The following is a 14,055-nucleotide window of genomic DNA, read 5'->3' as shown; positions in this document are numbered from 1 at the left end:
ATGTTTCTGCCAAATAAATTGCTTTCAACAAAATCCAGGTGACCGATTCCGTCCTCGAGGGCTGTGGAAGGTACTCCAGCTCACTCCCGCCGTGTATGTGAACAGGCCCCCTACATGGCATTCATATTTTCATAATTCCCTGTCATCCATACATTTATTATTCTTAATGCAAGCCTTTTGTTGTCGGCCATGACGATTTGAGTAAAGTTTTCCCACCAGCAGCTGGGTAGCTGGCTCTACTAGTTTGACGGCAGCAGCGGGAGAGGTTGTCTTTAGACATTAAATAGAAATCATTTGAGGACAAACAGGCAGTTATGGGAAGTCATGCTGAAAGCATGGTTACTGTCGAAAGCTGTTATAAGTCATTAAACAAGCAGAAATCTTCAGAGCAGCAAGAAACCAATAAAATAATACCTCAATTTTAAATCGAATCCAAGTAAGATATTTGTTCAGCTTTACTGTATTAGCATTGCTGATCTTAACATGCACAGAACAATCTACTGTAAATGCTTTCTGTCTCTTCATTATCCATATGTATGGAATGTGACTGCAAACACTATAGTAGATTGTTAACTGACGCACCATGACTCGATATCGTAAACAATTCTTGGCATAGTGGAGTAATCCGTTCTAAAACAATTGTCCCTTTTAAGCTCAAATGCAAAAGCGGTACAGTGGATTTTGTCTCTGAAAACACAGAGAAATGCCTTGTAAGAAGACATTGGACTAGACAAGCCCTTCTCTCTCTCTCTCTCTCTCTCTCTCTCCCCTGATTGCTTTTGTTGTATTTTTTTTTATTTTATTTTTTTGATTGTCCATCAGCGCCCCTCAATAGACGGATCCCTGCTGTGTATGAGACATGCTTTTAAAGCTGCCTCATAAGGAAGGGATCCAGAGGAGTTTTGGATACCAGTGAACCAATTTATTTGTGTGCCCTTAAGGTAGGATTTGATATTGAGCGAAATTCCGCTGTCTTCGGTAAACGATAGATCTTCAACCTATAAAACCTATCTATTTACTTTAGTTTTCTGGAAAGTATTATGAGAACAGAATTGAAATCCTTGGTGAAAGGGGGAGGAGTGGGTGGGGGATATCACAGATTATCTAATACTGTTAGAAGACTTGGAATTAGTGATTGGTTCTATACTCTTGTTTTACAGCTTTGACTGTGAAAAGAGCATTGATTATTCGTAGCCCACGCCAGGTTCATCATGCACTATTCATGATCGTGTGCCAAGGGAGCTAGATTTCCTTTTGTATTCACCAGCTGAAAAACAGCGGCTGCAATAAGAGTTTGCCAGGGAGCGGAAACTTTTTCATATCTGGTCTTTATTTCATTTTCACAGCTGATGGCTGTCTGCCTGCTACTGAATGCAGTTAAGCAAACTTCTTCATGCACAGTTAATTGGTCCTGTTAGAGTTTTAATAGCTTGGCATCGTGTCAGCTAATGCTGCAGAATAACTATAAAGGATATGGTGCTGTTTGTCATAAATCACAGCCTTATCATCAAATCTGCCCCCGAAAAATGGAATAATTTCAGCGAATAGCTGCTGCCAGTTTGAGCACTTGAAGAGCTAAGTATTTATATACAAGTATCAGCTCATTCAGTGCTGAAAAGCCCCATGGCTTCTTCTCAGATATATTGCGTGCAGTCCTGGCCAGTGTTTCCAAAGCCAATTTCTAAGTATCTAATGTGGCAGGCTTGCACCCATTGTACCAGCTGCACCATCTCTATATTACCTTGTGGTCAATCACTTATATCTAGCAGTGACATTAATAACGTATTGTCAAACCACAAACACAGCTGTGGGGTCAGAGTCCCAAAAATCAAATAGGAGGTATCACATGCTAAATATATCTATCATGTGATAAATACGTTAAAATGTTTTTTGTTGTTGTTGATGTATAGGTATGTGTATACAGCTGTAGATATATTGCTTTACTGCCTCCTGATCAATAAATCAAGATATTTATGTCTCCTCTGCCTCCACACCCTCCCATTGTTTTCCCTACATTTCCTGCACTTGTCTGCCCTATTCTTATCACTCCCAGAGTGCATAGAATTTGAACTTATCAGGATACACCCTCCAGTTGGACAACACTGTGGCACATGAAATGATGCAGTCTACTTTGACACAGACCATGTTACTCCTTGTTGTCTTATACCTCCCTGAAACCTGCGTTATTAACTGGCGCCATAGTGGTTCATGTCACATCATTCACACTAGTCTGTTTCTCACTTATCCTGATCTTTGACTACTCTTTCTTAAAACGTTAAGCCTGGCAACTGTAAGTACCGGTAATATAGTTTTCTTGCACGGTTTACCCTGCGTTAGCGTGTTTACTTTGACAGCCCCTCCCTGCACCGCGTTTCCAGATTATCAACGATAAGGCCCAGTTCCATATAGATGACCATGCACTGAGTGTTTAGCACAGATATGTTTGCTCACCCTTGCAGATAGACACAGTCTAAGGTGACCAGGTAAGAAGCCACCTGAACTGTGAATCTGTGCACGGGGGCTGTGCAGGAAAGGTGATTCCAATGCAGTACCAACAAGGACACAAACAGCAGGATAGTTGAGGGATAGCCAAAGTCAAAGGATGCCAGAGGTCAGAATAAACGTAGACAGAAACCGGAGTCAATATGGAGCACAAGTTCAGGAGACTTGAAAACAGGAACTGAACACATAAACCAGGATCAAAGACTTGATAAAGTTCCCAGGACGAGGCAGTGCTTATCTACCCAGCTGATGATCTGTCTCAGGTGAAGCACAGGCAATGACCACAGAAGAAGTTCAGCCCCCAGTGCTGCAGGCATAGCCAGGTAGAACAGGGCTAGAAATACTCCAAGGAATAGGAACTTCTGTGGCTTAAAGGCAGTAAAGCAGGTCCAGGACAGCAAAGGACCTAGGTTCAAATACTGTTGGGCACTTCTGGGGCGACCATGTCTGGCCAACTGGATGTCCCGGTGAAATATTCTATTCAAAGCTAAATATTCTGGTGGCCTTTGGATGTTGTTGGCCAGAGTGGCTGGCTGAACGTAGGGCGCAGTGTGGAGTATTATTATAATTTGATATTACTGTTAACTTTAAAATTATAGAATGTTCAGATTGCAGATTCATCTATCTCACAGTATGTTAGAGAGATTTACAATTAGGAACCTAGAATATGCATTACATTATTAAGTGCCACAGCAAAATTGAAGACTTGTAACTAAATAAATAAGAAAGAAACCGTACTTTTTTCCATTATAAAATGCGGCATTGTTTTCACTCGCAGCTATAATGATGGAGAGGGTTAATCAAGTGTGCAAGTGTGACTTGCGAGAAATTCAAAGTCCATCTCAAATTTAACGACACAATAGCAACATTGGGAAATTTCTTCCAAGTCGACTATATTTTCAGATAGGCTGTTTTGAAAAAAAAATAATTTAATTCTTAATTCCTGTTGACAATTCTTGTAAAGGTGAACAAAGCATGGCTGGGATCAACAGTTCAATGCAAATAAGAGATGTAAGATTATGTATTTTGAAGAGACAATGCCATTATCTAGTTATTTATTCCCCAATAACTATACAAAATCTACATTTTGTTTCACGTCTAACTGACCCAGGGGCTAGAAATTAGAACTTTCTAAAGAATTCCAAAGGCATCATAGCAGTTGACATTAGTGTCTGCTTTGGAACTTTATTGGGTACACGTTGGCTTATAATTTGCTTTGCTGTTCAGCTAACAATTTTTTTTTTTTATATATGTGTATTCTAAATCTAGCCGTGAAACCCACAAGATAGCAGTGTTTTACATTGCAGAAGGCCAGGAAGATAAATGTTCAATACTCTCGAACAGTGGTGGAAGCAAAGCCTATGAAGATTTTGTAGCAGGCCTTGGATGGGAGGTAAGTCACCTGAAACCGTAAAAAGACAATCAAGAATGAAAAATGTAAACTAGCAATGCAAAACAAAACTTGGTTAGTTGTCTTTTTCTCTGCATTCAAAGTCTATATGAAATCGTAGGAATTTGTATTCACCTCTGAACGGCAGAAGATTCCATGTTCAATGAAATGCTGCATGTTTGAAGGTCATTTAAAAGTTACCAGAAGAAAGTGAGATTGGATATATATGGCGTGGAACAAGTGGAGGACAACAGTTCAGTAAAGAAGCAGATGCTTAATAGTATTGCGAAGACTTGCCCAATATTTTGGCTTTGAACTGCCCTTTTTTGCAAGACAGGCAGTCGTTTGCTTGTTTCTACCAAAAGATTCTAGAATGTTGATATTTTCCGTGGGAATGCTGGGTGTAAGCCTGTAACTAATAAACCCAAATAAAGCTTTGACCGAGTTTAAACATATTTTTCAGCAAGCACATAAGTCATTCTAGATTATGTAAGAGCAATGTTTATTTACATTACAGGTTGATCTTTCTACTCACTGTGGGTTTATGGGTGGCCTACAGCGGAACGGGAGTACAGGGCAATCTGCACCATACTATGCTACCTCTACATTTGAAGTCATTTTCCATGTATCTACAAGAATGTTATCAGATTCTGATGACTCGCTCACCAAAAAGGTAAAACATATTTTTTTACATTTTTTTCGAAATTTCCTGTTATATAAACTACGCAGTAATAGGAACTTATCCGTCTCTTTTATGTTTTTTTTATCTGTGCGTAAATAAAATGTTTGTTTCGTTATAGTACATTCATAGATAAACTTTTTTTTTTTTTTTTTAAATTGGATTAAAAAAAAAAATGTAAGTAAATGCTGCAGTTCTTTTTCTGCAACAAATTCATTAGTGGAACTTTTCTGTTCTGTAAACCAGGGGTAATTAAACTGCGGTATATTAATAATTGTGGTAGAACTGCTATTTCCAATACTGACAAAGCATGTTGCAGTTCTAGAACAGTTCAGGATCTATTTTGGTCACCCCTGTCCTAAACACTATACCCTCATCAAATGAGAGATCTGTGGGGTATTTAACTATGTCTGCAATGCTTCATTCATAAAAGCACAGATATAATGTGTGCATTTTCTGGTCAGTAACCATGATTTCAATTCAAATTGTCTTACATCACATAGCAGCCTATCAGAATACACTTTTGTTCTGTTTTCTCACCCTAGACCTACCATTGCTTGTTTTATCTATAATGCGATGCAGAGTCTTACAACTTATATTTATTATACGATTCAACTTCCCTCAGTTTGCCTTTTCATTTTAACTCCATTCTAACAGTCCATCATCACCTATTTATAGTGTTTATGCAGGTCGTATAATATCCTTGGATGGGTTTTTTTGTGTCTCTGAAATAATGTTTTTTTTTTCTTTTGTTACATTTAGTTAGATTTTTTTATTGTTCCAGTGATTGAATTTCTTTATATTTAATTATTTTTTTTAACAGCTGTGTATATCATGTCTTGTATATAAGCGTTGCGCAGTTTGTTGGCGCTATATAAATGCCAGTAATAATAAAATAATATAGCAAGTATAGTGTGTGGTGATTGTTATACATGCTTCCAAGTTACATTGGCATGTGTGAAAATTCTCTGTAGTTTATTTGTCTGGTATGACATCTGCTGTATTCCCACATATGTGGTCACTAAATTACTGCAAGAATAATGGTATTTTTCCTACACCTGTTAGCAGAAAGATGCATTCAGGACCAGTTGTAAATTAAATTGTAATTCAAATGATCTCACAGATCTGCCTGTTAGTCACACTGCCAAAATGTACCCCTAAGAGGAAGTGTGTGGGGTGTGTGCGCGCGTCTGTCCGTCCCCGCCTCCTTGGTGAGGCACATTCTAGTAAGGTCCATAGCCATTCTAGTTCCCATGCCTGTAAGTGTCATTTCTTTTCTGCTTCGACTTCATAGCACCTAATACTGCACTCTAAATTTTGTATAACTTAAAACTTTGTATTTCCTTCAACGATGCACTTACCATTTATTTAAACACTTTCATGCTGAATCCTCCTATGTTTAGGGGTGTATACATTTGCATAATAAGTTTCATCCCTTATGGAACCCAATCAATTTTTAGGTGTTATGGTGGTACCCCATCCTGATTCGCTCTCCAGGACCTATGATTGATATACCCATGTTTTATAAACAAATTGTGCACGTTATCTGTCATGCTATTTTACTGTTGTCACTGAACACATTTTCTATAACAATGCATTGACTACTGTTTCCTGTGTATTTGCCAAGCACTGCAAAAATAAAGATTTTCAAAAAAACAATGCAAAATTCAGTACATGAGATGGGAGTCCAATTTAGGACAAATGTGGCAATGGATGGTACTTCCATTCTGTGACATCTTATTGCACATAAGCAAGAAGAGCTGAGGAGCATTATTTTTTATTTTTTCTGGAACTTCCCTAGTTTGTACTCCTTTATGTGCGAGTACAGCGACACAGGCTCCTGGCAGCTCCCAAGAGATCTAGTTAGAAAGCAACAGGAGCATGTCTGGTAGGTTGTAGGTAAATACATATATCTAGCTACTCAAACCCCTTCTTCAAATGGACATGGTAAACTTTTCAAAAAAAATACAATGACCACACAGCAATCATTAAAGCAACTCTAAATATGACAAAGAAAGTGCTCCTAATCTCAGCACGTTGGGAGCCAGAAATAACTTTGTATTCCTAGCACTATAGTATCCCTTTAAGATTTCTACTGAATGTAACTAAAAACAAAAAACTCCTACATAGTGAATAGTGTTTTTATATCCTGTGTTCCTGGGTACTTTTTTTTTTTTTCTAGACCACTGGTTTAGTTGTTCTAGATTGCTTCCTAAGAAAATATTAGAAAACGAAAACATGAATGTACAAAATGTAATTGGTCACGTGGGACCTTGCTTCTTCCTGTATCAAATACTTACTGGGACTCTGAACAATTTATAGACAACGTTAATGATAGGTAGCCTTTAGAGCTTGGTCATCAACATTGGTCTGCAAACATATCAATCGGTTTCTAAGGATATGTAAATTCACAGTCTGTGATAACTGGGGTGCTGGAACTGTATGGCAGTTTTGATATTATATAGACATATATTGTGACCTAATCTGTACAGTTATATTTGAAGTAACTTTTTATTTAGTTTTAAGAGACCCATGTTTTGTTTAAGTATTGTATTTCCCCCTGAATCATATTACAGTGTGTAGACAGGCTGAAGATATACTGATTATATTTGCTGCTTACCCCCCTCTCCTCCTCCTCAGCATTTATTTCACTTGTTGATTATAATGTTCTTCCAAAAGTATTTATAATTCATGCCATACATACAACAGCAAATATACATATTGGATATGTAGTTAGCTATCAATTTTAGGTGGCCGCATTGGGCAACCTTTACTCTAATCAAAATTAGTCATGCTCTTCCCTGATTCAGTTGGGCTAATTTCTGGACTTTTCGGTTGTGGCAGCTTTACATTTATAAGCATCACTCTGCCGCAGTTGGACTCAGATTACTTGACGCCACAATTCAGAACTTACAAGATGAATCCGGGCAGGTTTCAGCCACCTCCTAAGCATGCCATCTAAACAGTATTGGATGACTTGGTTTGCACAGAATGATCCCCCACTAGAGCAACCATGGCTTAGATCATACCTTTTTCAGCTCAAAGATTTGTATTCATTAAGAGTAAATATTTTTTTTATCAGGATGTCTCTCGGCTAGAATAAAAAATCAATCAAACAGCTTCCTACAATCCGTTCCTCTTTTCCTAACTAAATTGCCACTAACCGCTCTGAAACGAGTTTTTAAAAATGGATTTATTTGATATTTGGCCACGTTTGCGATAGAACCTTTTTCCACGCAGAGACCTGGTTGCAACCCCATCGTGAACTCTTGCTCTTCTGCTGTAGAAATTCGTTAGCTATTTCGAGATTAGATTTTTAGCAGCTAATCTTAACTGCTGTAGGGGTTTGTAAAGTGGGGACAGGGCTGTGCTATTGGATTTGTCCAATTCATTTGACTCCAGGACTATAATTGCACTTATGTCTTACCAAGCTTTTATAGCCCGGGGCTGGCCGGCAGCAGAAAAACAAATTGGCAGTGATACAGTAAGAGTGAAAGGGAATGAAAGGAGCACATTATTAGTCTCCAGGCACCGCTGTTCTGGCAGGAAGTTTCTCAGTTAATTTACAAATAAAACTTAGGTTTTAGGATGGGCACACTGTCAGGAAAACAATGGGGTTGTCAGGCTCGAGCCACTCAGTGGAAGCAGCAGCCGTGCCTACTCAAGAGCAGGAATTCTTCAATCAAACAGACAACTTCTTGCTGGAGCCAGCTGGCCATGTAATGCAATTAGTAGGGAAAAGAGGTCAGGCCATTAGGTGTGTGCCGTGACCAGTGTCAGTAGTGGCGTGCTGCCTGGCAGGCTGCATGTCAGATAGACAAGGAAAAGAACTCGATGGCCTTTTCAACCATTGAATGAGAGTGGCGCACGAGCAGCCTCCTTAAAGTATTATGTTGTTTTCCTAAGGCTTGAAAAATGAGCATTTGTTCTGGATCTGACAAGAGACACATTCTGAAGCACAGGCCGCGTTTCAGACACGACTATTAAGAAAAGCCTGTACATAGATCTGAATGATGTGTGTTCTTCGGCTGACCTGAGCTCCTCTGGTGGAGGCTGAACTGCACTTGCACTCTCGTTCTCCAACTGCTCCTTTTTCTTTCTTTCTTTTTTTTTTATTTCCCTCTCCCCCCAATGTCTCAACTTGGCGTTGAACTTACTTACTGCATGCACATAAATGGTTCTAAAGAGAATATTTAACCCCTAGTATTTCACTGAGTTCTACAGCTTGTGTTTTAAGATCCAGCGTTCCCTTCGTTATTTTTTTTCTGAACATTTTACCACTGAACTGTTTGTGTTCTTGTAACTTAATGTGTATGTGCTGGAAAACTTTTAATAACAACACTTTATATTGCATAACATATTGTGCTGGCCAAGTTGCAATGAAAGGTATAAGTAGGACATTGTTTTTACATTAATCATTTAAGATGTATACCTCTGCACTTTCCACATAGGGATAAACATGACTGATACAGTGGATTCATCTGCATCTGTGTTATTCCCGTTTGCTCAGGGCGTTAATCAACCATACAAGTTCCTGTACACCCAACTGAAACGATCCTTCCAGTTCTGCAGGTTACATTATATAACTTACATTTAGATGAAGAAGAGCATTAATACATTGGGAATATTTTTTAAATGAAAGGTATAGAAAAACTTGATGTTATGGGGCACTCTTGCAGTAGAGATGTCTTATTACATATGTGTAGAATGCCCAACAAGGATCTACTTGGCTCTAGCTTTTAATGAACCCGAGGCAGTGGTGTGCCGCTAAACAGAATCAATATATCACATGTGTGTTTAGAATTCTGAGAGTTGTAGTCCATAACACCTAGTGTTCACAGATTACCATCCTTGCATGTGAAAGATCAGAGGTCTATAAAATACTTTATAAAATGTGCATTTTGGAAAAGCTGCCCCCCCCCCCCCCCCCCTTTTTTTTCCAGACATTGTTTATCCTAATAAATTCAAAGTGAAATATTTTTTTTTTTACCCTGTTATTAGCTTCGCCACTTGGGAAATGATGAAGTTCATATTGTGTGGTCTGAACATACCAGGAACTACCGAAGGGAAATTATACCTACAGACTTCGGAGATGTTCTAATAATAATTTACCCCATGAAGAATCACATGTTTTTTATAGAAATAATGAAGAAACCAGAGGTTAGTAAAAAGTATGTTTACTGACATGTAATACCACTTGTGACTAAATATTCACATGTGTATGTGTGTGTGTATGTATTTATTTATGTGTGTATGTATGTTTGTGCATAGAATTCTAGTCATTTACACACTCACAACAAACATGGTATTCTGAACATTGAATAATGAACTTGTCTTCATATATTTTCTCAGAATAAGAAATATTCTATCACACAGACTTCTGCAGAGTTTGTGATCTCAAACTACTAACAATACTTAACATATCACTTAGAACATCTGTGTAGGTTTTGTTCTTTGCAGTAATGCTGGCTCAGTTGTGTTTTGTTTTTGTTTGTTTTTTTTGTTTTTTTTAACTTTCCATTCAGCAATTTAATTTTCCATTTATTACTACAAAGCAAATTTCAGAGGACAACTGGGACTTGTTTTTTTTTTTTTTTTATTAAATTCTTTATTTTTGAAGTGCAAGTTCAAACACAAAAGCAGGCAGTGTCACAACAATAGCTGCATGCACCGTAAATGAAGATACATTATAACAGTGGTGTGACGAACTGTAGTAGGTGGTAGCACAATTTTTTAAATTGTTAACAACTGGGACTTTTGCGCACTTTTTTCACCCAGTGAACATAAAACATGAGTACAAATGGATGGCACTCAGCCTTTGTATTTAAGATCTAGCTTAAAGCACAGTATGAAAAACTTTTTTTACTTCTAGGAGCAGGAATAGATTGCAACTATATGGAAGATACACACCAAACATTTACTATTGGCTCTGAACAGAAATAAGCAAATACTCCTTAACTTTTCTATTTCCCTGCTCATTGAGTGCATGCTCTTGATACGCTTGTGGTTAAGACCCCAGCCACCCTTTTCTATTTAGTCATACTTTGCCTTTATGCACTGGGTAGCTATATCCTGCATCTGCCTGCATGTCATGCTTTTATATCCCCAATCGTTGTTGGTGTATGGTTCTTAGCCACGTATATAGTAGGCAAAACAGTGGGCATATGATCCAGTTTGTGTGTGGAATGCTTCCCTCTTCCCACCACCCACCCTCCCCCCTTTTTTTCCCTTGTTTGTTTTTATTTAGAACGTTGATTATATGTAGTCATTTTAACTATCTAAAATATTTTCCCTTTGTAATTGTAAGCCATAAAAAACAAAAAACACACAAAAAAACCTGCAATCCAAAGTTTATTTGATGTAAATTATCCCTTTAAAATATCTATATCAGAAACTTGGTTTGTTAAGGAACATCTTTTTTTTTTTTCCCATTAATGCCACTACACTAATATGGGAATGACTAAAAGCAAAGCGGGATTAGACTGACAAAGGGAAATATTGATGAGTTGATCTATTTAGGAACCATTGTGATCAAAGCTTGCTCTTGAGTGTAGAAAGTGTATATCTAGAGATAGTAATGTTTTGGTCAAGGACAACGGCAACAAAGTAAATGAAGAACTGCAGGAAAAAAAAAAATATTAAAGTACTTTGACATGATGTTCATTCCTATTAGCTATACAGACTTGTTTAACAAGGAAAAATATATATTTTAGTTAACATCGAAAAGTGCAACAAAGCAACGTAGAGCCAGTCAATTAAACAGAGCTGAAAGGGGCAATATGGGTCCATTATAAAATAGCATGGATGTCCCAAGAAGTAAGAAGTGCTTGGGCCCATTGTAAGATGGTAGGGATGCCCCAATAAGCGAGCAGCGCTGGGTCACACTACAAAATGGTATGTATGCTCCAAGACCATGCACAATTCTGGGATACATTGTTAAACAATATACAAGATGTAAGTGTTCCTGGGTCCCATTATATGGTGTTCTGAGGGCCCCAAGACATGAGCAATGCCATGTCCCACGATTTTACTATGGAGGCTTCTTAGACAAGAGCACTGCTAATTCCCGTTCAATAATAGCATGACAGCTAAAAAACATCAGCTGTGCTTGCTCCCATTGTTTGAAAATATTGCAGCCCCATGATATTAGCAGTGCTGGGTCCCATTCTATGATAGTATAGCAGCCCCAAGACATGAGCTGTTCTGAGCCATTCTATTATACTATGGCAGCCCCAAGACACGAGCAGTACTGGGTCCCATTGTACGATACTATGGCAGCCCCAAGATATGAGCTGTGCTGAGCCATTCTATGATACTATGGCAGCCCCAAGAGATCAGCTGTGCTGGGTCCGACTATGTGTTCGCATGGCAGCCCCAAGACATGAGCAGTGCTGGGTCCCATTATATGATTGTATGGCAGTCCCAAGACATGAGTTGTGCTGAGCCATTCTATGATACTATGGCAGCCCCAAGACATCAGCAGTACTGGATCCCATTGAGTGATACTGTGGCAGCCCCAAGACATTATCAGTGCTGGGTCCCATTATCTGATATGGCAGCCTCAAGAAATGAGCAGTACTGGGTCCCATTATATGATCGTGTGGCAGCCCCAAGACATGAGCTGGGCTGAGCCATTCTATGATACTATGGCAGCTCCAATACATGAGCTGGGCTAAGCCATTCTATGATACTATGGCCGCTCCAATACATGAGCTGGGCTGAGCCATTCTATAATACTATGGCAGCCCCAAGACATGAGCTGGGCTGAGCCATTCTATGATACTGTGGCGAAACCAACCTCGCCACTGGGCCCTGGAGAAGCCGGTTTGCTAGCCTCCTACCTACTGACTATGGCCCCTGGGTTATTTGGGGCATATTGTACTGTATATTGCTGCTACTGGCCCTTTTAACAGCATCTATGGACATATTGGGACTTTTGGGACTACTGTCCCTTTAAGATTGTGAAGCATATTCAAGTGTACTGCCTGTAATATTATATATGTATTTATAGATGTGTTAAGTTTATCCTGGGTGATTTGTATGCAGCATTCTGATTGTTCGGTAGAATCACTCCATTCAGTATATTGAGTGAAACTACCGAACAACCAGACCACCCAGGAATGAGTGTGCCTCCAATTACCGTTTGCAACAATGTTGCAAACAGGTAATTGGCAATCAGTGCAGTGTGGTCTTTGTCCTCTGGGTGGCCGCCATTCGGGAAACAAACACGTGGCGGCGGCCATCTTAAACTACCGAACAGCGGTGTTTTGCCGTCGAGTGTCTGGAACTAAAATCGGACACTTGACTAGGCAAACACCGCTGAGACCTCCATACTTCCAGAAATTCGTATGGAAACTACCGAATGACCCGCCGTTCGGTAGAAAGAGCCCCATAAACAAGGGAATTCATTCAAACCCTCTCCAGGCTCTATAACACAGGCAATTCGCCTGTTTTCATTCCCTTGTTTGTGACCGACCGCAGGGCCAAAATGCACGGAACTGTTTTCGGATACTTTACCCATGCGGTCGGTCAAATCTTTGGAACCCCATATCTCACGAACCATTCATCCGAATTACTTGAATTTTGAATATGTTGTCCCCCTGAATAAGGGCTATCCAGCGATGCTGGATTTAAAGGTGTACCCCCGGGTTTTGGGGTACATCCAGAACTTGGCTGAAAAAGTGTACCGGATAATTGAGTTTAATGTTATCTGAGGGGAGGGGATGTGTGGGCTGAACCATGTATGTGATTGGTTATTTTATGCCTCCCCCTGGGTGTGGCCTGTATGTGGATTAGTGTAATAAAAGCCAGGCTGGATGAGCCAGTCCAGAGTTCCTGTTTTACCCTCAAAGTGATGTGTCGTCTCATTGTTGGGGGAAGGATTTATTGTATGCTGTTCCAGTTGACTGCTAGGAGTACAAGCCTATTCGTATGGTTCCTATTCAATGGTCTACAGCATTCATATGCTTGGGATAATTTAAAGGTTTCTCGGATTCGGTGATTGTGGTGTCTGCCAGAGTGCTTGGAGTCCTCAGGAAGCACTAGGAGCATCCATTAACGGAGGTACCCAGTCGGGGTGCCAGGCGATCCGTTACAGATACTATGGCAGCCCCAAGACATGAGCTGGGCTGAGCCATTCTATGATACTATGGCCGCTCCAATACATGAGCTGGGCTAAGCTATTCTATAATACTATGGCAGCCCCAAGACATGAGCTGGGCTGAGCCATTCTATGATACTATGGCAGCCCCAAGACATGAGCTGGGCTGAGCCATTCTATGATACTATGGCAGCTCCAATACATGAGCTGGGCTAAGCCATTCTATGATACTATGGCAGCTCCAATACATGAGCTGGGCCATTCTATGATACTATGGCAGCTCCAATACATGAGCTGTGCTGGGTCTCATTATATGATACTATGTCAGCATCAAGACATGAGCAGTGCTTGGTCTCATTATATGATCGTATGTGAGCCCCAAGA

The 14,055-nt window shown here is 39.6% G+C and overlaps 1 protein-coding gene across 2 annotated transcripts in view; it reads left to right on the top strand.

Annotated features, from left to right (window-relative positions):
• The window catches only part of RALGAPA2 (Ral GTPase activating protein catalytic subunit alpha 2), a 276,792-nt gene that overhangs the window by 155,417 nt on the left and 107,320 nt on the right, over positions 1 to 14,055 (top strand). For both annotated transcript variants that reach the window (XM_063443720.1, XM_063443719.1), the window contains 3 exons: positions 3,772 to 3,895; positions 4,410 to 4,565; positions 9,573 to 9,731. In XM_063443720.1, coding sequence (XP_063299790.1) covers positions 3,772 to 3,895; positions 4,410 to 4,565; positions 9,573 to 9,731 — 439 coding nt within the window. The remainder of the gene's footprint in view (positions 1 to 3,771; positions 3,896 to 4,409; positions 4,566 to 9,572; positions 9,732 to 14,055) is intronic.

Source organism: Pelobates fuscus, chromosome 2, assembly GCF_036172605.1.
Source record: "Pelobates fuscus isolate aPelFus1 chromosome 2, aPelFus1.pri, whole genome shotgun sequence".
Taxonomy (NCBI): domain Eukaryota; kingdom Metazoa; phylum Chordata; class Amphibia; order Anura; family Pelobatidae; genus Pelobates; species Pelobates fuscus.
Note: the sequence above shows the minus strand (reverse complement) of the source record. Positions and strands in the feature narration are given on the sequence as shown.